Source organism: Rhinoderma darwinii, chromosome 4 (genome assembly GCF_050947455.1).
Source record: "Rhinoderma darwinii isolate aRhiDar2 chromosome 4, aRhiDar2.hap1, whole genome shotgun sequence".
Classification (NCBI taxonomy): Eukaryota; Metazoa; Chordata; class Amphibia; order Anura; family Rhinodermatidae; genus Rhinoderma; species Rhinoderma darwinii.
Genome location: NC_134690.1, coordinates 79,329,275 through 79,356,109, shown reverse-complemented (window position 1 = coordinate 79,356,109; position 26,835 = coordinate 79,329,275). Strand labels below are relative to the sequence as shown.

The 26,835-nt window shown below is 44.7% G+C and overlaps 1 protein-coding gene across 1 annotated transcript in view; it reads left to right on the top strand.

Annotated features, from left to right (window-relative positions):
• Nucleotides 1-804: 804 nt before the first annotated feature.
• ATP1B3 (ATPase Na+/K+ transporting subunit beta 3) overlaps nucleotides 805-26,835 on the top strand; it is a 65,803-nt gene continuing 39,772 nt past the window's right edge. The window contains exon 1 of the mRNA XM_075861236.1: nucleotides 805-1,060. Coding sequence (XP_075717351.1) covers nucleotides 952-1,060 — 109 coding nt within the window. The 5' untranslated portion in view covers nucleotides 805-951. The remainder of the gene's footprint in view (nucleotides 1,061-26,835) is intronic.

The following is a 26,835-nucleotide window of genomic DNA, read 5'->3' as shown; positions in this document are numbered from 1 at the left end:
GTCAGGACCTTTTAATATATATTATGCCTGATTTGAAAGGGTCCATACTGGGGGGCCCTATTCAAAAGTCTGGCATGGGGCCCCGCACCATCTAATTACGCCACTGCTTCCACCACTGCCCAGACAGACAAACACTGGTCCCTGCTGCCATCACTGAACCACTGACAGGCTGTCACTAGTTTGAGGGAATTGTGGCTGGCACTATTGTGTTCAAGGGCATTAGGTTGGGGTAGGGGTATTACATATTATAAGGAGCGTGGCATATCTCTGAAAATATCTTCCTGAAGCAATTTCTGAAAAGTAGGTAAGTATGATCATAGCATAAACTAGTAAAGGCCAGAACCGTTATATACACAGGTACAGCATCATCCACCTGCAATATCTCCTCCTCATCATCATAGTGATGTATATCAGAAAGCACACGTAATAGCAAACACTGGTGGCCTGACATGAGGGGCACACATGCGACCAGGCTGCAGATGCTGGGGGGGCACAAGTTCCCGCGTCTCAGGGGCGCGCGCACACAGGGACGCGCACTGCTTCATTCTACCAGGCTCGTCCCCGCGTCCCGCAACACAAGCCCCCCCGCTAGCAGGATAGGCGCGATTCCCGTTCTGCAGCAATAGTTCTAATTGGACAGCAGCCCTATGACCCCGCCCTCCTGCGCAGGGCTTCCCTCCACTAGTCTTTAAAGTCACGCCTATAGCTGTTTACGATTGGTTGCCCAAAACATTCGTATCCTCCCCTATGTCGCCTAACGGTTCTCTAATTGGCTAAGCATCGGAACGCCCCGAGTCTCCTATGCCGGGGAATTGAGCGCTGATGCCGCAGCGGCCTCAGATTGGAGAACGGCCGGCGGGGACGTAGTGGTCCAGGCTGGAAGTCCAGGTTATCGAGTGCATCACAGCTCCGGGAGTCTTTGCATAACACCCCGCCATCTCCAGCATCATCATGGCCAAGGAGGAGAACAAAAGTGCGGAACCGGCTCCGTCTGAATGGAAGCAATTTATCTACAATCCGAGAAATGGGGAGATCCTGGGCCGTACAGCCAGCAGCTGGGGTGAGCGCAGCAGCCGTCATTCATCTGGGGTGGGGGAGATGTAATGAGATAACTCATCCTTCAGATCCTCTTACATAGCCTGACTGTGTGTCTGCGCCTGATTGATGCTCATTGATTCGCAGCTGCTGCCAGTGATTCATTTATATGTGTATTATATAGAAGTGCAGCGTCTGATGTATTATTGTATTGCGGCTGTACGTCCTGACTGCGGGCAGTGTTGTGATGGTGCAGATGTGGCTGTCGCTGAGCTGGTGATAAAAAAAAAAAAAATCCCATATATTCGACCTTATACGAAAAATTCACGACTGGAATGACTGACGTACGTCACAGTGAATTATTGGTCACCTGTCACTATGAGCGTTAATAAGAAATGTCTTGTGTAATCGGCCTATAACACATTATATCATCAGTCCTGGTCCCATCGGCACAATGAAATGATGTTCGGCCGTCTTATCAAGGAGTATAGCACCCAATAGAGAGGATGCTCTGTGCCATGTTGGGGGTAGTCATGCAGTATGTAGGGGGGGGGGGGGGGTGAGTCCATTGGGAGTATACTGGCTTTGATGGCTACTGATAATTTTGTTACATTTAGAGAGATTTTCAATATATATAACTCGAGGCGCAAAATTCTTGTTAGTAACAAAAAAACCACAACACTACAGTTAAATGTATATAGATCTAGTTAATATATAGGTGTGCTGGTATCCGATAGGATGGGAAAATGTTGGGGGTGATGAGTGCAATGATAACGTCTCTATAAACTGGTGACCCCTGGTGGATAAGGGAGAGCATGAGATCACTAATGGAGTCTTATCTATTGGTGGCTGTTACCAGTGATGGGAGACGCCAGATATGGGGTGACTGTATTCTGCGGAGTGTTTCTACTAATGTAAAATAAGGCGATAAAATGGCTCCAGGGTCTCTTGGTTGGGGGACCGCTTGTGTCTTGGAAGTGCGGTCTTCAAGGTGTGGCTGTCAGCCGACGCAAGGACCTCTCTATAAAGGGCATCCTGATCAGTTGACATATTGCAGTGATGATGGTTTGGTAACATCGTCTTTTATTTAGTGTTGGGATTTCCCTGATATTATTATGATTTTGGTACGTGATATATTTTTGGGTTGTGTATTGACGGCTCCTCTTATGTGATCCTCCGCTGATCCAATGTCATCCATTCATTGTATTTCCTATATCCAGTATGTAGCTCTATGGTTGGTGCTTTCCTAATGACGTAGTTTGCCTATAGGTATTCTTCACCTTTTAGATCATCGTCTTCAGTATCATCCTCCTCCTCCTCCTCCTCATTATTTGTCTAATCCTGACATTGCAGAACACCTGGCATTAACGGTTTGTTGGTTGAGGTTAAATAATAATGGCAGTGGTGGGGAAGTCTCTGCATCGGTGGTGACACATTTCATGATGGTGGATGGGAGGAGGTGAGGGGCGCTTCTGAAGTCAGCCGCATTGGATGCTAAAAATAGCGCTCTGTGTGGCTGTCGGTGGGAGACAGCAAGGGGAGCTGCCATCTTATTCTACATTGGCAGCGAAATCTTACACCCCCCCCCCCCATGTCTTTGCTCTTTAATTTTCAGCCCTCATCCACTTTTTATAAGAGGTGGGTCAGCGGTCTGCAGAATTAAGACATCGGGTGAGGATCCTTGCAGCTCCTTGATGTGATCGGTTTTGACTGTCTTGGTTTTCTCCCCATCTCCTTGTTTGAATGAAGCTCCAAGCCTCTGGAGGAGATAGAAGGGGATGGGGGATGGTCTGTCATAGTCACAACTGCAGATCTGCTGCGAAGACCACAATCCGTTAACTCCTTGTCGTCCTGATAGAGTAGCAAGGGTACAATCCTATAGACATTGCCGGTGCTGTACACAAATGTAGCTGGTTTGGGAAAAAAATAAATAGGAAAAAAAAAGAAAAATAATAAAAAAAAAAAATCTATCTATATATATATATATATATATATATATATATATATATATATGTTGTATTTCTTTGATATGTTTAGTGCTAGATACTTGTTTAACCCTATCGTGTACGACTTCTATTGAATTCATGAAACTGTATGCTGCAAGAGTGAACCCCTAAAGCTGCTTTTATCGGTTGGAATTGGTTCAGATCTTGTTCTACTTTTTTTTCTTGGCCGTTAACATTGTGGCATTTACCAAATATCATACAAGCGAATACATCACATAAATGATATTTCATGACCTAAACCAGTTTCCAGATATCTGGTAGTGTTTTCCCGACCAGCGACCGAACCGTAAAAAAATTCAGTGCGTTGGTTGGATTAGGGACAAATTGATATGTATGGGGTTGGTGACTGGCACAATGATGTATACCCCGTCATTAGCAGAAGATTTCCTCATGAACAATTCTTCTAATCGTAGCCAAAATATTAGACGCTACGAAAGTAGAAATGATGGACAGAGATCAAGTTTTAGGCACGGCTAACAAATCGTGTGACCGCTTCTCTAACGTGATCAGTTTGTCATCAGGGGACACAATATTATTGAGACACGCGATAGTTTTTGGTCCTTACGGCCTAGTTTAAGGCTCTGTTCACATTTTAGTTGGCGGCTCCGTCGCAGATCCGGCAGAGATTACCGGAAACAATAGCGCAGCATATTGTGCCGTTGTTTCCGGTAAAACAATGGACGCCCTGACCGATAAAGCCAAAGGAACCCATTAAACTCAATGGGTTCCCTACTTTTGTTACTACAAACGTATAAAAGCATCCGTAAAATTTTTTATCAGATTCAAAAATGAGTCCCGATCCATGTATGTGCTCTTTTAAATGTCTAATCCACCCCAAATCAGACATTTCAACATAAACCTCAAATTACAACCAACTTTCTGGGGTGAAAACAAAACAAACAAACATGGCAGATCAGTTTTCCAAAAGATTGTGAGGAGTCGATTTGTTGGATGAAAGGATGCGACCAACTAATGGATGAAAATTGGGAAAAACAAGGCCGTTGTTTTTTTATGCAGGGTATGGTAAAATTCCTTTAATCCGGCATCCAATATTCCAGAACGTCTAATGATCCATCACTTGTTTCCAGCGCAGAACTGCGATGTATTGTAGAATTTTACAAGACCAGAAGCAGAAGACTCAGAAATAACCAACTGGGACATTCCTTTAATTGTAAAACAAAGTTGTAGAAGCAAATTTTGTGTCCACCTTTAATTTCGGGAATTTCTTTCTGAAGGTTTTCTATCCTTCCAAGTGCTCTACGTTTCTATGACTGTCTGATAGTCCAATAAACTTGATAATACGGCGCATATAAAATATGCCTGCTGCTGGATTAAAGGAATGTCACTGCAAGGCTACGTTCAGACGAGCGTCGGCAACCTCGGACGTGAAAAACTGCCGTCTTTCACGTCCGAGGAGCCCCCGTTTGTCACGGATCTCCCATAGAGTACAGTTTATGGGGGGGGGGGGGGATGCGTGACACAGTAAAAATAGGACGTGTCCTATTTTCTTCACAGACCATTCACACGCTCTGTTGAAACAACGGTCGTGTGAACATCCCCATTGAAATACATGAGTCCATGTGACGGCCGTTGTTTTAATGGCGTCATACGGACGTGATACATGCTTGTCTGAATAAGCCCTTAATGTATTATTTTGCTTTTTTTTTTTCAATGTAGTGCAAGATACTGATAGATGAGCCCTTGTCAGGGTATGTGCACACACACTAATTACGTCCGTAATTGACGGACGTATTTCGGCCGCAAGTATCGGACCGAACACAGTGCAGGGAGCCGGACTCCTAGCATCATACTTATGAACGATGCTAGGAGTCCCTGCCTCGCTGCAGGACAACTGTCCCGTACTGAAAACATGATTACAGTACGGGATAGTTGTCCTGCAGCGAGGCAGGGACTCCTAGCATCGTTCATAAGTATGATGCTAGGAGCCCGGCTCCTTGCACTGTGTTCGGTCCGGTACTTGCGGCCGAAATACGTCCGTCAATTACGGACGTAATTAGTGTGTGTGCACATACCCTAAGTGATTGAGATCTCTATATCCAGGACTACCCCCACTCAGGAGGACTGGTTGAGTTTCTTTCTGACTCCAGGCCCTTTAAATCATTAGCCTGGTTATATGCAGCCTACAGGCATTGTAGAGGGGGCCACTCTGGTATCACTTGCAGGCAGCACTGCTATCTGATCATGGGATGTTTGCAGTGTTACGTTCACATGGGACTATGACCGACCATAATTGTAGGAGTCCCTTTAAGAAATGCTGACATTTTGTAATTTTTAGCCCATTGATTACTGGTTTTATCCTCTATTAGAGGCCTTGTAATATTCTTATAGGGACTTCTAGAAGGGTTCTTTTGGCTCCGTACTGGGAAAATTCATACTAAAGTCCATTTCATTCTGGAATTGCTAGGATTTTTTTCAGGGTCTAGAGAATAAAATCTAGACACTAAAGACGCCGACAAATCTTAAACGTCACTGGAGAATTTAAGGCCAAGTTTAGACATTTGCGGATCCCACACCACAATTATGTCTGGGATTTCACCCTTCAATATTTGGGGTGAAATCTGCTGTAAATTTGCATCAAAATCTGCATGTAACACATGCAGATTTTGCTGTGGACGCCCGCATCAGATTTCCTCTGCTATGTGTACCCTCGGGGATACTTATCTGTAGCCATGGCGACGCTTCCCTCTGAAGTCCTGCAGCCCGGCCTCCAGGGATAACGTTTCATCCCAAGTGACTGCTACAGCCTGTGAACGGCCTGTGATTGGCTGCAGCAGTCACATGGGATGAAACGTCATCCCAGGAGTATAGATATCTGGGTAAGTATAGGATTTTTTTTTTCTCAGTTGCGATTTTTGCCGTGAAATCGCAACTGTTCGACTGCAAAGATTGCAACATCTGCTATATGTTGCGGGTTTGACCTCCCATCGAATTCAATGGGGAAAACCCGCAACAGAACCATCAATTCTGCAGCATAAATTTACATGCTGCGGATTAAAAAAAAAAACCACTGGGTCAATTTATAAACTGTCTTTCGGTGGGTTTTTTACGCTGTGTGTGTGGCTGAAATTTGTTCAAATCTCATCTACTTTGCTGCTACGGTGATAGGCTGCGGATTTTCCGCAATTAAATCCGTTGCATAAAATCTGCATTGTTTACGCTACATGCGAACATACCCCAATACTTTGTGCAGTGAAAATCTGTGTGAAAATCCGTGGCATTTCCACAACAGAATGGGCGTGCTGTGGATTTGATAATCTGCAGCATGCCCTCAAATGTGCAGCGGAAAAGAATAATAGAAGAAAGTATTTTTATTGGTCATAAATGAACATGCTGATGAATATCATTACCATAATCCATAAAGAACCATTAACCTTCCACTCCTCTACTTCCAGGTGCCAGAGTATTAGAATTGTAATGATGTTAAAGTGTAGCTAAACGTTCGACAAACTTCTGACATGTCATAGAGACATATCAGAAGTTTGTATTGGTGGGGGTCCGAGCACTGAGACCCCCACCAATCGCTAGAATGAAGCAGCTGAAGTTCCCGTGTTAGCGCTCAGCCGCTTCGTGTCTGTTCGGCTTTTTCCAGAAAGCCGATGTATCGGAGTACGGGCTCATAGACTTTCTATTGAGGCCGTACACGATACATTTATTTCCGGAAAAAGTCGAACAGACTCGAAGCAGCTGAGCGCACACACGAGCACTTCAGCTGCTTCGTTCCAGCGATTGGTGGGGGTCTCAGTGCTCGGACCCCCACCAATACAAACTTCTGACATGTCAGAAGTTTGTCGAACTTTAAGAAGGGGGAACGCTAGTGAAAAGATAGTCACACACAAGGGGAGCATTTCTCAAAAGTAGTGTTATGGAAAAGTGGAGTAACCGTTGCCCATAGTTACCAATCAGATTTCCGCTTTCTTTTCCCAAAGGGCTTGTGGAAGATAAAAGATGGAATCTGGTTGCTATGGACGCATGCTCCACTTTTCCTTTGCATTATTGAGAAATGTCCGCCAATGATTTTTGAGCATGCTCACTAGCACGCCACCTCCTGAAGTCACTTTTAAAGATCAAATTTGGGGATTGCTCAAATAGATGGCAGTGCCAAGCATCGTATTCATTGCTCATTCAATTTAAGAGCTTGTCTGCTTATATCAGACACCAATTGCTTTGTAAACCAAGTAATACTTCATGTTGAGAATTTTTTTATCCCAAAAGAAAGGCCTGTTTTTGTAGTCAGACATTTTGTGGCCTAAAAGGAAAAGCAAAAGCGAATGTACGCTGTCCTGTAAGCAGGAACATATGGCACAATTCGGTCTGAAGTTGTCTTTGGTTGCCCACAAAATAGATTCCTCGGTGATTTACTCATCCATAACACAGACTGGTTTCAGTAATGTAATGGTTGTGACTATGGGCCTTCTGGCTTATGAATGGATGGTGACATGTCATTGCTAGCACAGCCTACAAAATGGCTTCCATCACTAGGCCCCGGACAGGTGCATTGTAAGTGACACACGATTGCATCTTGTATGTTTTTTTGTTTTTTTCCCCCCAACTGGAGATCGGGACTGGTCAGCAAAGGGTTAAACGTGTTCACACTTGAACAGCTGTGACCCTGAGATGTTTCCTCCAGGTGAGTTATAACCCGCCATCTTCTAAGGTAAAACCTCACATCTGAAGATACTTGATGATTTATTTTGGTGCCTCTGTGCAAGACGATACAAATGTCCCCCGCAGTGTGATACCCCCTGCAAATCTCACCGCTGCCAACAATGCTGGAACTATGCTGTTTCCAAGTATCTCTGTGGCACTTGTACATAGTGAATGGAGATGCCCAGCTAAGAAAGAGGGGCTCATGGGCGCGCAATCACTGGAGAACATGGCTGCTTTAAGAGCTGGGGAGGGTGGGGGTAGCTGTCTTCCTTTTATAACTGTTCCAGGCCGCTCTTGTGAAGTGCCGCCTCCCCACAATTGAAATGGAAATAAGACCCTGGTAATGCTGCTGACTGGGAGAGGAAGGGAAATTTCCACTCCCGCTGCTGTCTTGTGATTTCAGAACCCAATCAGCATTTTTTTTTCTTGTCTTTTCTCTTCCTCCCTCTTTTTATTCATTCAGTGCGTAGGTCGAATGAATAGGTGAGTGTCACAGTAACCGTTACAGAACCCGCATGAATTCGCTGGCTCTTTTCTTGGTTCTTCTGCAGCCTTTCTGGGTTAACCTGCTGTTTGCCAAGAGCTTGGTGTGTCGCTGCTGTGTCCTGTGCGGACTCGGCTGTTTTTTTTTTTTACTGCTCAGATTTTGAGGATTTAATCTTGCGCTATAATTATTTTGCAATAATAACCATTATTTAAATAGTTTCAGAATATTTTTCAGCGCTGTTCAATCTCCGGAATCCGTAAAAATGAACATCAATAAAAATCAGAAGAAAGGAAAGCCGTCGCTGCCCGTAGGAGCTTACAATCTAAGTTTATTTTTTTAAAATAAAGTTTAGTAGTGGTGAACAATGGCCGGCACGGCCTGGTGTTGTCCAGTGGTCTGCTCCATATTCCCCAACAGGTGTGTGCATTATGGGGCACACCACAGGGCAAACTTCAACTGGCGCCACCTGGAGCAGTACTCCAGTTTTAGGGTACGAACACACACAGCGTAAACACTGCAGATTTTCCGCGACTGATTAATTGCAGAAAATTCGCAGTGTATTACGTTAGCAGCAGTGTGGGTGAGATTTCAACAAATCTCGTCCCCACGCTGCGGACAAATGCAGCCGAAAAAAACGCACATATATTGACCTGCGGTGCGGTTTCTTTAACTGCAGCATGTCAATTAAAGCTGCAGATTCGCAGCTCTTCTGCTGTGGGTTTTCCCCTTGTATTCAATGGGGTGCTTAAAGCCAAAACCAAGTGGTGTGTTTTGCGGAATTTGCGGCACAATCACAGCGATTCCGCCGCAAAAATCATAAGTAAGAGAAAAAAAAAAAGTTTTACTTACCCAGAGTTCCCTGCTTCTTCTCCAGTCCAGCCTCTCTCGATGATGTAGCAGGCCATGTGACCGTTGCAGCCAATCACAGGCTGCAGCAGTCACATGGCCTGCAATGTCATCCAGGGAGGCGGGAGCGGACGTCAGAGGAGGGGGTAAATATGTGCGATAACTAACGCAGAAGAATTTACACCCAAGAAAACGCGCCACAGCATGGTGAAGGATTTTCGGACCGCATTCCCTGCAGTGTTCAGGGCGGATATGCTGCGCAGCTTGACACAATGTGTCCGCCGTGAATACGCCTTGTGTGTTTGTACCCTTAAGGCGTCCATACACATCAGATGAAAGTTGACCAAAACCGCCAATTTCGACAGGATCAACCTATTTTCTAACATATCACAGTCTCCCGACTCTCCCCTGACTTGCAGATGTCCACGAAAAGATCGATTTGACATGTTGGATTTCAACATGCCTGATCCTTTGCTCCCACGGAGAATAAGCTGCTGCCTGAGGGGCTTGGCAGCGGCTTATTCCCCTCTCCCTATTAAAATAAACATGCACGCTCCACCAAGCCAATCATGCATGTCAATGGTTCAGTCAGAAGGACCGCTATCCAACTTATATGGTCGCCCTAAATAAATTTCCACCACTAAGTAGCAGGGCTGACTTTGCCGAATGCAGCAGAGCTTAGTTTGTAATTTGACAAAACATATTGTGATGTCACACCGTGCTACATGTGGTTTAGGCTGGATTCACACAACAATGTTACGTCCGTAATGGACGAAACTTATTTTGGCCGCTAATCCCGGACCGAACACAGTGCAGGGAGCCGGGCTCCTAACATCATAGTGATGTACGACGCTAGGAGTCCCTGCCTCGCTGCAGGACAACTGTCCCGTACTGTAATCATGTTTTCAGTACGGGACAGTTGTCAACCTCCGCATGTGCTGCTGAAAATGTAAAGGTTTTGCTTCTTCATTGCTGACTTGCTGTTCTGCTTGCGTTGCAGTGTTGCAGTGCAGATCCCAGGCAGCTCCGCCACCTCTTATAATGTACTGCAGAGTCGGAGTGAAGGTATAGATCCTTGTACTGCACTGCGCTGTTCTGTGGATGCTTCTTGGCTCTGGGACCTCTCTTGACTTACACCCCCTCCCCTCACAGAAAATGGCCTCTATTCATGCAGTATTAATTAGGTGAAGTGGAATTAGAAGATTTCACTGGTTCTCAGGGGGCTGCGACATTACTCTGCAGAACAATTCTCATAATTCTAAGGAGGGTTTTTCTTGCAGTTTAATTATATTATTATATTTTTCCTGGTGAATCTGTATTGGAATAGATTCCAGTGGCGATATCTATGTGTAACGTTGCTGTTCATCAGCATGTATTACAAATGCGATTTGCTGTTATTTCTCTATTGCAGTGGTGTCTCTAGCTGTTCTTACCTATGGCGTGCGACTAGTCGGAGTCCTCCACATGAAAGAATGTTCGTATTTTACATGGTTTCCATTCTGCATGTGGAGATTACTTATTTCTCACTCCCAAAACCAATGTCTGGGCGCTCCATAGCAATTAGCTTGGGGGACACATGGTATCACAGCCCCACATAGAATTTAATTGCTCTGTTTTTTGTTTGTCTTTTGGTTTCTCCCTTCCTCCCCTTCTTATTATTTGCAGTTGGTACTTACCTGCTGGGGTTAACTGTCTGGAATATATGAGCAGGTTCTGGAATCTTCCACCTTGTGCTCGTGAAGCCCGCGCTTTCTTCTAATTGGCTGTTGAGTGGCAATGGCGGGAAGAATTCCCCTTTATATTCTGGTGTTCGCCGGCGCTCTGGGCCATTTGAGGAAGATCTTGAAGAAAAGCCCCCGCCCTCCCCCTTTTAATACATTAAATTCTTTGTCGTGATGTTTACTAGTGGGGTTTAGTCTCTCAGCTAATGCTACGGGGGACTTGGTACAATATTTTTATGATGACTGATTCATGAATTTTAAAAGATTTTATGGTTATGTGGTATTTAATTAATTATTCTTTGGTAACCCTTAATAAACATCGCGGCCTTGAATATTTGATATTTGTAATCCGGTGAAATTATAATGCTGGAGATTGTCTTATGCTGTAAAATGATCTCAATACCCTGGTTACATTATTAATTACCGGTATTATAACTTTGTTCTCTTTTGTATCCAGGGCGTCTGGAATGTACACAAATGTATATTGACTTTGCAAAAAAAAAAAAAATAATAATTTCAATTCAAGAATTCTGTTTATTTTTGTATAATCTTGAAAACCCAAGAAAAAAAATAAATAAACATCGCGGCCTATATTTTCCAAATTTAAAGTTGTCTTGTGTTTTTATGTTCTGTTTTTCTCTGTTGGGGTTTGTGTCAGGGCTTGTCCACACACCACGGAATTGTTGCAGAAAATTTCTGCAACAATTCAATTGAAAGTCAAAGGCTTTCCGCTGCGGCAAAAACACACCATTTTCCTGCGGTTTTTACGGCAGAAAATGGTACGTAAAGTGCTGCCTTTTTCCCAAAGTTAGGAGATGGTGACATCTCTGAAAAACGCAGCAATTCTGTCCACTTTCCGCAGCAGGAATTGACATGTTGCGGTCCGAAAAATACGCACCGCAGGTCAATTTCTGCTCACAATTTTTACGCATCATGTGGATGAGATTTGTAAAGTCTCATCCACTATACTGCTACTGTACTCTGCTGCGTTTTTTCCGGCCGGAAAAAACGCGTCAATTCCGCAGTTTTTCTGCTTTTCCAGTAGTCAAATTAGCATTTTGGGGCAGTCACTTTAATTGGTGGTTTCTGAAGGCGTTTCTCACAACTGTAAAAAAAGATTCTAAAATAGGAAACAATAGATAAAAGTTCCTTTTCAGTAAGCCTGCCAACCTGTGGTGCTGCCAATAGCAGAGTTCCTCTGACACCCCCCCCCCCCCATAAACGTGTATTGTTGGCATGCTATGTCAGTGGGGGGGGGGGGGAGACCAGCGGCAACTGATGCTTGTTTCACCCAACAGAAGATATAAGGGAGAGACGGTAGAGCTGTTCCCATAGACAATAGATTGTCATCTGGTTCCGTTGTAATCCACTGAACATTCCTTAATGTGTATGGCCAGCAAGATCTACTTACAAGGTCTGTGGATTCAATGAGCGTATATACGGACCGCGTGTCGGCCACCTTTCCCGGACCGATCACCGTTCAGGGAGCCGGGCTCCTACCATAAGGGTATGTTCACACACAGTTTTTTGCAGGAAGAAATTTCTGCCTGGAAAAATCAGCTCCGTTTTTTTTTTTTTTTTAAGTAGTTTCTGCACCGCACGCATTTTTTGCCACGTTTTTTTCTAGGCTTCTTTTTTCTTTTTGTTATCTCTTCAACAGAAAGATGGAATAACCGTGAGCGTTTTTGCCGAAAAAAGCGCCATCTCATTGATTTCAATGGGGTTTTGAGGTGGAAAAACACCTCAAGATAGGGCGCGTCACTTTTTACCGCAAGCGTTTTTTTTTTCGCGCGGTAAAAAAAACGCCTCCACCTCCCATTGAAATCAATGGGAGTCAATGTCGGCCGTTCTTTGCTGCGGTTTCCGGGGCAAAAACCGCGGTAAAAAACTCAGTGTGAACAGGATAATAGTTCACACGGATAGTTATGTATGACTCTAGGTGTCCCTGCCTCCCTGCGGGAACACTGTCCCGTACTGAGACATGTTTTCATATGGGACAGTGACTCACAGCGTCATACATAACTTTGATGCTAGGAGCCCGGCTCCCTGGACTGTTCGGTCAGGGAAATGCGGTCTGTATATCACGGACATAACACGGTCATGTGAATTAGACCTAAGTGTGCACAGCGCGGATTAGTTGTGGATTGTACGCAACGTATATGTACGCAACGTATTTCAATGCGGAAAATTTGCAGTGTATTACAGTAGCCGCAAAGTGGATGAGATTTGAACAAAACTCATCCCATCCGCACGCTGCGGAAAAAAAAATCAGTTGAGGAAACGTGCATAATTTGACTACCCTGTCCTTTTTTTTTTTTTAAAAGTCCGCAGCATGTCTATTTATTCTGCGGAATTGTTGCACTTTTGTGGCGGTTTCCTCTGATTTGGTTTAATGGAGAGGTGAAAGCCACAGTAAATAGCAACTGTTGCGATTTTTGCAGCGGAAAAACTGATTTCCGCCGCAAATCTTAAAAAAAGCAATTTTTTTTATTGTTTTAAATTGAATAAAAGTTTATAGCTACTTATCCGGCGTTGACCACTCCTTGACGTTTCATCCCATGTGACTGCTGCATCCGATCACAGGAGGCTGGGCTGCATGGAGAACAGATGGATGTGTCGCTATGGCAACGCCAGTCTTCGAAGGTAAGTATTGTTCTTTTTTAAAAAAAATATATATTTTTTTTTTTCCCAGCTCTGTTTTCCGTAGCGGTGATTCCGACAGAAGATCTGCACCATCATTTGGTGTGGTCTTTCGGCTGGAATTCCATGTGGGTTCTAGGTCGACTAAGCTGTGTAATTGTACGCAGCGTATCTGACCTGTGTGAACATACCCTGAATGAACATGATGTGTTTCTTTTCCCCCAAGCTGCTGCAGAGTGGTGTGGTAACCCATCCTCTCCCTGCTCCACAGACTTGTTTGGCTGAGCTATGTGTGGGAATTGGCAAACCTCTTTATGTCTATGGCCAACTACTGCAAATGCCTTTAGAGAGTTATCCATGCAGTATGTTTTGCTGCTATACTATGTCTATAAGGCCTAATTCACACGAGCGTATTTCACGTCCGTGTTAAGTGCATGAAAATAACGTACGTCACACGGGCCTGTGCAAGTCAATGGGGCCATTCAGACATTCCGTGTTTTTCACTCAGCATGTCTGCTGCGTGAAACTCACTGCATGTCCTATACTTGTGCTTTTTCTGCGCAACACGCACCCATTGAAGTCAATGAGTGCATGAAAATCACGGACAGCACACGGACACACATCCATGTGGTGTGCGTGATTCACGAAACCGTTGCTAAAGAAATGATGCGAAAAAGGATACCACCTCCTTCAGTTTATTTTGCTGATGTAAAAAACATGTGACATACGCGCGTAAAAAACGCTGACAAGCACCGTACACTGATGTTACACGGAACTGCAACGCAGGAAAAACTCTGCGGTTTTTGTTTTTTTTACGCACGTTCGTGTGAATTAGGCCTAAGAGTGGGACTTGCTTACCTGTTGTTTGCTAGAAGAAGGTGCAAGTACGGCCTACAGTTCTGCAAACCCAAATGCGTCCCCTTTTAAAATCTATTCGGGGCATTCTCCAGTGCTGCGGCACAGCTGACTAAGCATCCCGTGGACAGGTTTTTGTGAAGCTGTTCTTTTAAACCGGACATGCTGTGTTTACCTAATCTAGTGCAGGAACGATGGCCAAATTACAGTTTATTCACAGGGCTGTCCTGGTGATTTGTACTGACAGATTGTTCTGAGGATTAAATCTGCTTCCTGTATTAGCCTGCGTTCCAATCCAAGAAGTCAAAGGTAGAAAATGGACATGTTTACAGTAAATGAAGGCTCAGGAATTGACATAAGAATTCTTGTAACATTCGGGATTTGAAGAAGAACATTGGTATGTCCCTCGGAGAAGCACAAGTCCCAGCGCCGTGCACTTACTCCCGTTTTGGCTCCGCTCTGATCATGGGCAACAGGTGGTGCTCTGTGGTATATAGAGCCAGATACTTGAAATGCACGTATAGAGAGAAATCCACGGCATTGCCATTTAGCAATTTTTATGTATTCTTTATTTAGCATAGGCAGTTATAGGATGTGGAATAATAGCCTTGAGTGAATTTGGAACCAAGTGCTAATTTTGCACATGGAGCTAGGCAGGGTATAAATACTCCCAATTTAGGTGGTATTCTCTTTTGAAGTGTTGAGGTTGGATATAAACACAGCAGTATGGCAGCTACTATGGCACACCAGTCCCATGGGTACATTCATGAATGCGGCGTTCTGTTTGGTTTGTGGGCAGTCATTTTCTGGAGGACTTCACATTTGGATCGTATAGTCTGGCCTCCTACATATGTGGGAAACTTGGACAGCAATCCAGTCTTCACATGCTTCCACAATACAGCTGGCCGGCTTACCAGACCAAATCTTAAGGCCATATATACTATTGGGAAGCAATAGAAAATCACCAGTAAAAATATGTCCTTAGTTTTCTGTGAAGATTGGCCACTTGCTCCTGAGTCTTTTGTTTAGCTCTGCTCTGGAGCCCAGTAGTCAGCTGGCATGAGAATAAGCGTGACATAAATTGTTAGATATTAAACTAGATGCCCATCTGTGTTTTTCTCAAATGAGAATTCACCATTATCAGTGACTACATGTTAGGAGGTGCACTTCAGACAAAGTAACTATCTCATTAGGGACTCAGGCTGCTCCTGTTTATCCCCTGTGCTTTACACTGCAGTTCTAAGTGTTCAGATTGGCTGAAGTCAGTCTTACCTACATGTGCTCTAATTTTCACAGATGTAGTCTAATCTAGACAACCTCCTTTTAATTGATTTCCTTTTATGGATTTCTGAACAATAATTGCTTTGTGGGAACAGGCCTGAAGCCATATACCCTGTACTCCTCCTGGTTTGGCCTAAGGCTCTGTACATATCACGTTTTTGGCCTATGTTAAGCGTATATGCCAGGAAAAGCTCCCGACTTTTACGTTAAGGGTATGTGCACACAATAACTGCAATTACGTCTGAAAATACGGAGCTGTTTTCAAGGGAAAACAGCCCCTGATTTTCAGACGTTTTTTGAGCAACTCACGTTTTTCACGTCCGTATTTGGAGCTGTTTTCATTGGAGTCTATGAGAAAACGGCTCCAAAAACGTCCAAAGAAGTGTCCTGCACTTCTTTGACGAGGCAGTCATTTTACGCGTCGTCGTTTGACAGCTGTCAAACGATGACGCGTAAATTACAGGTCGTCGGCACAGTACGTCGGCAAACCCATTCAAATGAATGGGCAGATGTTTGCCGACGTATTGGAGCCGTATTTTCAGGCGTAAATCGAGGCATAATATGCCTCGTTTACGTCTGAAAATAGGTCGTGTGAACCCAGCCTTAATGTAAGCGTTGACAGATGCCTTAACAGTGGCATCCGTCAACCATAGAGTTTAAAGGGAATGTGTCGCTAGAAATTTATTTTTTATTTTTTTCAGTTAAACAATTCGTATTTAAGTGATTACACATTGTTTTAATTTTTTAAATTTTTTCACAAGTCAGGAAATATTATAAATTAGATTCTAATTTATAACATTTCCATGTGCTGGCCACTAGAGGGAGCAGTTCCCAAAATTGCAGCATGCTCACTGTGGTAAAGAAACCTCATTGATGTATGCTGCAAATTTGGGGTGGACACACTCTCCTCTAGTGTCCTCACACAAGCCCCCCTCCCTTATTCTGGCTAGTGTCAGGAGAAGGAGGGGTTTGAATGTCTTCAAACCTCCTACACGGTGTGCTGCCATTTTCTGAGCGACTGCACAGTGCTAGGAGGATTAGATACAGGGCTCAGCAGACCGTATCACACGAACATAATACACATGAACATACACGAACATAACTTACCTGCTCCTGCCTCCGCTGGTCTATGCTCCTCTTCCTTGCGCCTTCGCTTAGTTGAAAATATGGCCGGAAGCCACGGCCGGAAGTCGTCATCTTACTTGTCCGGCAGCAGCTTCCAGTCCACATGAAAATGGCGCCGGTTTTCGCTCTACGAACGAGCATGCGCCGTTCCCACACAGACGGCTCCCATTTGCATTCACTATGGGGTTGTATGTGCCGTATTCCATCTCTGTATGTGTCGTTAATCGAAAAAAAATGGCAGCCCCCATGAAGTAAAAGTCAGAAAACATTAAAAAGTAAAATATGAGAACACAATGAAATAAAATGTTTGAAAATATATTAAAAGCAATATGATAAAAAAAAAAATTATTAATGACACCTTCCCTTTAATAGTGTATGTTAAACGGATTCCTTTATAGTCTATGGGTGACGGATGACACGGTTAGGCCTCTGTTTAATTCATATGTTGCCTATAGACTATAATGGGATCCATTTTAACATATACGTCATGAAAGGCAATTGAAAAGCCCATGATGTACGTTAGACGTATTCCATACATCACCCATAGACTCCCATGTTAAGAAAAACCAAAAACGTATACCACGCAGTCTATAGCTATTCCAGGATCCCTCGGGATGGAAAAGTGTAGTCTACTACGCTATTTAATCCTCAGAAAAAGAAAGTTTACCAGCTTGATGAAAGCCTAAAGGACACTTTTGGCTTCTCTCTGGTTAATGGAGCCCTATGGACACTTTTAGCGCGTACATCGGGTTGCTTTCCCGATGTACACGATAAACCTAGGGCTATAACGTGATCTGCACAGAGCCTTATTCACACAAACCTAGTTCTTGTTCGTGTGCTGTTCATTTTTAACAGCGTACAGCACACTGATCCATACAAGTCAATGGGGCTTTTCACACCTCTGCTTTTTTTTTTTTTTTTTTTCCTTCAACGAAGCGTGTTTCTGTTGTGAAAATTTTAGCTTTCCCAATTCTGGTCCATCCAAACTCACCCATTAAAGTTTATGAGTGATTGGAAAAACCCCCAAAACAGACGACATTCGTTCCCTATGGAAGAGAAAAGATGGATGACATTCATATGGATAAAAATACGATCCATTTTATTCTTGTTGCAAATCAGACATCCTGGTGTGTATAAGGTGTTACTGTGAGTTTGGATCAAGCCTAAAACCTGTCCACTCAACTGCTGTGACTTGACCCCCTTCTAACAAAAGGCTGTGATGAGGAATAACTATAAATTTTTTTAAATTACTTAATGAAAAGAACATCAAGTTGGCAATGTGGTGAGTGATGTACAGCAGTCGGGCCCTCAGTAGCGCTATGTACTGGCTGAGACTATTACACCTGGAGTGTTGTCCCAAATGCCATCATGCTACCCCGCCGATATGTGCAGCCGCCCTAACATCTCTATCTGGATGGGAAGACGTGGCGCTGGTAACTGTATCACAAGATGACCGCATTTGCAGATCTGTGCAGCTTATGAGCTGAGAAACCTGAAGCTTCACTTCTACAAGAACGCGGTTGATTCTGCAGCTAAATCCAATGGGTATAAACACCTGGGCAGAGGAACAGTGACCTGAGCCCCCCCCCCCCCCCCCCTCCCGCTGCCCCTGGAAGATAAGTCTTGAAGCTTAATTGAATTTGGGGTGGCTTGCCTCAAAATTGATCTCAAAACCTGGAATTGTGAACCTTCCTAAGGCTATGTTCACACGGAGTATTTTGGGGGAGGAATATCTGCCTCAAAATTCCGTTTGGAACTTTGAGACAGATTTTCCTCTCCCTGCACGCCGATTTTCGTGCCGTTTTTCGCCCGCGGCCAATGAGCGCCGCAGGCATAAAACAGCGCGAAATACGCATTCTCTGCCTCCCATTGAAGTCAATGGGAGGTCAGAGGCGGAAGCGCCCGAAGATAGGGCATGTCGCTTCTTTTTCCCGCGAGGCAGTTTCACTGCTTGCGGGAAAAAGACGCCGACGCCTCCCATTGAAATCAATGGGAGGCGTTCTCGGGCCGTTTTTGCCGAGTTTTGCGACGCGATTTCCGCGTCAAAAAACTCGGCAAAATACTCCGTGTGAACATAGCCTAACGGTGGCAACGGTTAATTTTTGCTAATTTTATTGGAAAAGAAAAAAGAGAATATTGCATTGACATAAGTATTCAGACCCTTTACTCAGGACTTAGTTGAAGCACCTTTGGCAGTGATAACAGCCTCCAGTCTTCTTGGGTATGATGCCATAAGGCTTACACACCTGGATTTGGAGATTTTCTGCCATTCTTCTCTGCAGATCCTCTCATGTTCTCAGGTTGGATGGAGACCGTCGGTGGACAGCCATTTTCATGTCTCTCCAGAGATGTTCGATTGAGTTCAAGTCAGGGCTCTGGCTGGGCCACTCAAGGACATTCACAGAGTTGTTCCTAAGCCACTCCTGTGTGGTCTTGGCTGTGCGCTTAGGGTCATTGTCTTGTTGGAAGGTGAAACTTCAGCCCAGTCTGAGGTCCAGAGCACTCCGGGTCAGGTTTTCATTAAGAATAACCTCTCTACTTTGCTCCATTTGTCTTTCCCTCAACCCTGACCAGTCTCCCTGTCCCAGCTTCTGAAAAACACCCCCACAGCATGATGCTGCCACCACCATGCTTCACTGTAGGGATGATATTGGGCAGGTTATGAGCTATGCCTGGATTCCCCTAGACCAAGAAGTTCAATCTCTGTTTTATCAGACCACAGAATCTTGTTTCTTAAAGAGGCTCTGTCACCAGATTTTGCAACCCCTATCTGCTATTGCAGCAGATAGGCGCTGCAATGTAGATTACAGTAACGTTTTTATTTTTAAAAAACGAGCATTTTTGGCCAAGTTATGACCATTTTCGTATTTATGCAAATGAGGCTTGCAAAAGTACAACTGGGCGTGTTGAAAAGTAAAAGTACAACTGGGCGTGTATTATGTGCGTACATCGGGGTGTGTTTACTACTTTTACTAGCTGGGCGTTGTGTATAGAAGTGTCATCCACTTCTCTTCACAACGCCCAGCTTCTGGCAGTGCAGCACTGTGACGTCACTCACAGGTCCTGCATCGTGTCGGCACCAGAGGCTACAGATGATTCTGCAGCAGCATCGGCGTTTGCAGGTAAGTCGATGTAGCTACTTACCTGCAAATGCTGATGCTGCTGCAGAATCAAGTGTAGCCTCTGGTGCCGACACGATGCAGGACCTGTGAGTGACGTCACAGTGCTGCACTGCCAGAAGCTGGGCGTTGTGAAGAGAAGTGGATGACACTTCTATACACAACGCCCAGCTAGTAATAGTAGTAAACACGCCCGATGTACGCACCTAATACACGCCCAGTTGTACTTTTACTTTTCAACACGCCCAGTTGGACTTTTACTTTTAAACACACCCACTTGGACTCTTGCAAGCCTCATTTGCATAAATACGAAAATGGTCATAACTTGGCCAAAAATGCTCGTTTTTTAAAAATAAAAACGTTACTGTAATCTACATTGCAGCGCCTATCTGCTGCATTAGCAGATAGGGGCTGCAAAATCTGGTGACAGAGCCTCTTTAAGTCTGAGAGTCTTTAGGTGTTTTTTTTTTGTTTAGTTTTTTTTAAAATAAAAACTCCAGGCGATCTTTCATATGTCTTTATTTTTTACTGAGGAGAGGCTTCTTTCTGGCCACTCTGCCATAATGCCCATAATCGTGGAGAGTTCAGTGATGCTTGACCTTCTGGAAGTTTCTCTCCCATCTGCACACAGGACCTTTGGAGCTCAACCATTGGGTTCTTGGTCACCTGTCTTACCAAGGCCCTTCTCCCCTGATTTACTTAATTTGGTGGGGTGGCCAGATCTAAAGAGTCCTGGTTGTTCCAAACTTCTTCCATTTAAGAATTACGGAGGCCACTGTGCTCTCTGGAACTGTAGCAGACATTTTTTATTTTTTGTACGCTTCTCCAGATCTGGGCCTCCACACAATCCTGTCTCTGAGCTCTACAGGCAGTTCTTTCCTCCTCATGGCTTAGTTTTTGCTCTGATATTCATTGTCAGCTGTGAGAACTTATATAGAAAGGGGGGTGTTTTTCTAAGGAGTAGGACTAGGTTGATGCTATATAGTGTGTGTGTGTGTGCGCCTTTCTCAAGACTTTGGGAGCTGAAACGTTGCACTAGGGTAATAAAGTACCCCACTTTTGTTCACTGAAATTCTACGGAGTGCTGCCTGATTCTTTTGTTCTGTATAGACGGGACATTGACCGGTTCCCCAGGGCTTGCATCCACAGATTGCCAGTGCTGCTATATCTATATCATACCTCTCAACTTTCAAGTATCGCAAAGAGGGACGACTGATGCGGCGTGCATAGCAATTGTTTTCCCTGTTAAGCCACGCCTCTAGCCCTGCTCAATCCCTGCCCATACACATCCGATTCAGCCCACACAGTATCATGCTCCCATAGTGCCTCCCCTGAGTATAATGCCCCCATAGAACACCCCACACAGTATAATGCCCCTCAGCTGGCCCCATCCAGTAGAATGCCCCCTAAGCTTAAGCTGCCCCCATCCAGTAGAATGCCCCTTAGCTGCCACCATACAGTCTAGGGCCTAATAAAATAAATAATAAAATAAATACTTACCCAGCTCCGTTACCACGACGAGGGCAGGAGATCCTTCTGCTCCTCCGCTCTGTACTATAAGTGGCTTGGTGCAGACGTCACTGTATCGCGCCTGTCTATGCCGAACGGCTCATGGCCACTTCACACATTGAATGCTAAAGCAGGAAGCGGACTGTTCCTTGCTTCAGCATTGGATTCTACTGTATCTGTGTCCGTCCTGAGGACGTAGATACAGTTGAATCAGGGACATACCACCAGCCGCCGGGGATAACGGGACACCGCCTGGAATACAGGACTGTCTCGCTGAATCTGGGACGGTTGGGAGGTACGCATACGCACACATACACTCATAGTAATGGGACACACCACTTTAAACATTGCATTTAGGTGTTTTCATTCAGTCCCATTGCCACATATGAATAAAATCAAGCACTTAGGCATGCAGTCTACCTTTACAAACACTTGTTAAAGACTGAAGGGGTCCAGGGTCATAAGGAGGGATTTACATGGGATTGTAATCAGCATGGTGGATTCTTCCTTATGGAAGTGTTGTTTTGGTGGGAGTTTTTCTGCCAAGAATAGGGTATTTTCCCGCCTAATGGTGGGCAGTTTTTTCCAAGGGTAGCAACATCAGCTGATTGGGTCAGGTCTTTTGGCCCATGTGACTGAGCTGCTGTGTAAAAATCCTTCCTAACCCAGTAAGGGTCTGTTCACACGGCAGATTTTGTATGGTAAGTTCCGCCGCATTATTATTCCTGCTTGTTTTCTTATTTACTTCAATGGGAAGTTCGGGCGGAATCCGCGCAAAGATCGGGCAGGGCGATTCTTTTTCATTGAAATGAGAAGGAGGTGGAATTTTGCAGTGGGTTCTGCCTAACATGAAAAACGTTGGATTATTCAAAATCCACTGATCCTTGAGTTCCAATCCCAGAACCTTCCTTATATAGATGGAAGTAGTCTTTTCCTGAACTCAGGGACTGCTTGTGGCCTCTTTATTAGAAAAAAGGGTAAGTCGCTGACTGTGTGAGTGAAGAAGTTATTTATTTTATTTTCTTGGGTCAGTCCAAGCTTATGGCTGGATTATTGGTTTTATAGTTAAATTAAAGTTGTTGATTGAGTAAATATATTTATATGCTTAGTATGTTGTCCGAGCATTTGGCTGGGCTTTGTTGTTTAAAGAGGACCTGTCACCAGTTTAATTAAGCCAAATTTCCTACCTCATATCATTGTAATTTGTATCCCCACTGTTTTTACCTTCCATGTTATGAGCCATTTTCTTATTCTAATTCGGCTATACTAGCCAAATGGGCGGTAATGCTGAGGTTTCACTTGGGCGGTCCCTGTTACTATATACTGGGCTCTGATTTTTTTGCTATGGGGAACAAGGCAAATTTTTCTGGTTTGATAAATCTCCCCAGGTTTTGTGAATAAGGGCATCAAAATTTCACTGAATTTAACTTGTATAACTTTATTTCTTGATGAATGGGCTGAAGTACTGCAATTTGACCACTCCTAATCAACTATTTTCCTAAAGAGGACCTATCTTTCCTGACATGTCTGTTTTAGTAAATACTTACATCCCCATAAAATAACAATTCTGATTCTCTTCTTGAAGTCTGCATTGTGCTGTTCCTCTGTTGTTCCTCCAGGAATAGTACGTACAGTGTCTGTGTGTAGGGACATACCACATTGACAAAGTAATAGTAATGTCTAGTTATCAATTTAGCCATCCTTTTCCATGGGCGATAACAGAATCCTCTTGCATAGCCAATTGTCTGGTGAGCACTAGACATGTGTGAATTTGAGGCGTGGCCTAGCAGCAGATGTAAGAGGACATGTGTGGCTGGAGCTCCCTCTGTGCCCATCCTGTAAATCAAGATTCTCCCTTACCTACCTGTGTAATACTTACCGAACTTGGTGCTGTGAAGCTGGAGGTGACTGTACCGATCAGCTTAGCTGAGATGACCCGCTCAAAAAAGCAAAAAATGCTGCCGGCGAGTCCGGGGCCTGGAATCCAAGGTGGCGCTGACGAGACAGACTGCCGGAGCAGACGCATGCACTCTGAAGCAGCAGACCGGCTGGAGAGGTTTGCACGAACACCCCGTGCGAGCAGTTCAGCAGCAGGCAGGACACCTGGGGCTAGCAGTGGAAAGGCAGGCAGCCCGGCTTATGGCTCACGCTACTCTGTGCTGGAGGAGGACACGGTGAGTGAAGAGGAAGAGCTGGGTGGTCAGCGGCGGGAAAGGCATAATGATGGTGGCAGAATGCACCACAGAAAAGATAAGGTGCAAGAGCCGTCCCTCACAGACATACTTGCTGCAGTGAAGCAGAACTCCTCGATTCTCTCCATGCTGACTGGTCAGGTGGGAGGCCTGAAGGAGGACATTTTACTTTTGAGGAATGATTTGCAGAAAATGGCAGAACGTACAACAGTTATTGAGGGGAGAGTGTCTGAGGTCAAAGATTTTATTCCAGAGCTTCGACGGGATGTACAATCACATTCTCTGGCGGTGGTGGCCCTGCAGGCTAAGGCAGATGATTTCGAGAATTGGCTACGCAGAAATAACATGCGCTTGGTTGGAGTGCCGGAGAAAGTGGAGGGCACTAACTCAGACGAGTTCTTTGAAAAATGGCTGCTGGAACAGTTTGGCTGAGAAGAATTGTCTCCTCTATTTGCTGTCGAGAGGGCGCACAGAGTACCTACCAGACCGGGACCGCCGGGGAGGCCCCCGAGACCGGTATTAGTGAAGCTGCTGCATTATAAGGATAGAGATCGGATACTGCGGAAGGCAAGGGAGCTGCAAGATATCTCCATCAATGGTGTTAGAGTGTCCTTTTTCCCGGATTTCTCTGCGGAGGTGCAGAAAAAGCGGTTGCAATACTGGGACATAAAAACAACAAAATGCCCTGATTGTGGGGTTTCAAGAGACACATTTGACTAGGGATTCGGTGTCTTTACTGCATAGAGTATGGATCGCACATGGGTTTCACTCCTTCCATACGACTTATTCTAGAGGGGTGAGTCTGCTGATTCACAGGAGTCTTCCGTTTGTGTCACTCTTTTTTTCTCTGATGGGGAGGGGAGGTATGTGGGAGTGCATTGTCCCATATATCATTGGGAATGTATTTTAGTGGTACTGTACATCCCTCCTCCTTATTCTAGCACTGTCCTTAAAAAAGTTATGGAAAAACTTTCAACATTGCCGGAGGTATCGCTACTCCTGATGGGGGACTTTAATGCGGTGATGCATGAGGGGTTGGATAGATTTCATAGGGGTGGGGGGGGGGGGGACAAGGGGTGGATATGACAGCATTTGGGAGGTTAATTGTGGAAATGGGATTACGAGACATTTGGAGGGATAAACACCCAGGGGTGCGCCAGTACTCGTGGGCATTAGGGATGCACGGTGCATCGAAACTTCGATACTGTGCATCCCTAAACGGTTCGATACCACTATTTCCTGTATTTCGATACTTCGCTGCGCAGCCGCACAGCTCAGAATAGTAATACATGAATGTATGGGAGCGCGGCTGCGGCTGTGTATTTCAGCCACAGCCCCGCTCCTGAGTCATGATAAGTTCGCGGGGTCAGGATGATGTGATGCGGCCAGCGCTGCACTAATGAGCGGCGGCACTGAAGACCGAACATGGCGGGCGCACTACAAAACACCCCCATGTTCTGTCCTCAGTGCCTGAACTGCCGCTCATTAGTGCAGCGCCGGCCGCATCACCTCATGCTGTCCGCGCACGCACTTCCTGTCAGGAGCGGGGCAATGGCTGTATTACACAGCCGCAGCCCCGCTCTATAACGGCGGAGATCAGAGAAACCTCTCATCTCCGCCGCTATTCCCCTGAATGCTGCCATCACAGCTGACTGCAGGATTCAGGAGAAAATGAGCAGGGGGGATGCCCCTGGATCACGTCACAGGGAATTCCTGTGACGCGATCGAGGGCCATACCATATATGGGCAGACAGCCCAGGGTCTATTGACGGACCCCAGGGCTGTCTTACCATATTTCATGTTGTTAGGACATACCCAAGTATGTCCTAACAACTGCCTGTGTGCTATCTGTCCACAGGCTAATGTACTGGCACATATCTGATATATGTCAGTACATTAAAGTTTAAAAATAAAGTAAAAACAAAGTATTGTTAAAATTAAAAAAAAAATACACATACACCTTTTTTACAATAAACATTAAAATAAGTCTCAATACATAAAATATTCACACATTCAGTAATGGCGCGCACAACAATTTTTTTTTTGCATCATTTATGATGTGTACGCTGTAAAAAAATGAAATAAACACAGCTTTCATTCACTTATTAATGTGAGGCGCGAGCTGCGATGAATTTAACCTCCATGTTCCTCACATTAATAGTAATTAACCCCATCATGTACCTCGCACATTAACCCATTATGACTGAGAAACATGATGGGATTAATTACTATTAATGTGAGGCGCGTTCAAAATTCATCACACGTCGCGCCTCACATCAGAAAACGGAAGAATTTATGTTTTTATTACTGTTGGCAAAAGTATCGAAATTGGTATCGAAATCGCAATACTAAACGAAGTATCGGTATCGAAGTCCAAATTCTGGTATCGTGACATCCCTAGTGGGCATCATCCACGTTTCAGTCGCTTTCTCGTATTGATTTGATCGTATGTTCAGCTTCGGCTGTGTATAATGTTGCACAAATAGAATATTTACAGAGGGCATTATCGGACCACTCTCCTGTGGCGGTGACGTTGGAGGTGGGTGAATGGCCTGTCAGGAGTTTTGGAAATTGGCAGCTAATTGCGTTCTGGTTGAAATTGATGGATGGCAAAGAGATACGAGACCTGATAAGGGAATATTTTACTTTTAATGTTGACTCGGTACCACAGGGGGTTTTATGGGACGCCATGAAGGCATGGCTTAGAGGAGTGTTCATTCAGAATATTAAGCGGATCAAAACCAGGTCTCGGCAGTTGGGGGACAGTCTGATGGAACGGGTGGCAGAAACAGAAGGGAGACCCGTGGAAGAGGGTTCAGAGGATACACTTAGACATTGGGTTGAGGCTCAGACGCTGTTGAAAAATCACCAACTGGCGACGGCGGATAATAAACGACTATTTCTTAAGCAGAAATATTATGAAGGGGAGATTGCTGGGAGGTTGCTCGCTAGGATGGCACAGCCACAAAGGGGTAATAACTTCATTCATGGCCTTAGGGGGGAGGGGTGGAGGGTGGAGACTGACACGTGGCAAGTTCTACAAGTGTTCAAACCGTTTTATACTGACCTTTATACCTCAAGAGCGCATTACACTACACAGCAACTGGAGGATTATCTGGGACATATTCAATTGTCTACTCTGGGTTCTGAGGCCAGAGACAGTTTGGAGGCAACTATTTACCTGGAAGAATTGGAAGGGGCGATAGGGGATATGGCAAATGAGAAAGCTCCAGGCCCTGATGGTTTGCCTGGGGAAATTTATAAGGAATATGGGAAGGAATTGGCTCCGCAATTCTTAAATACTCTGCTGGATAGTTTTGTTAGAGGCAAATTACCAGATTCTTTATATGA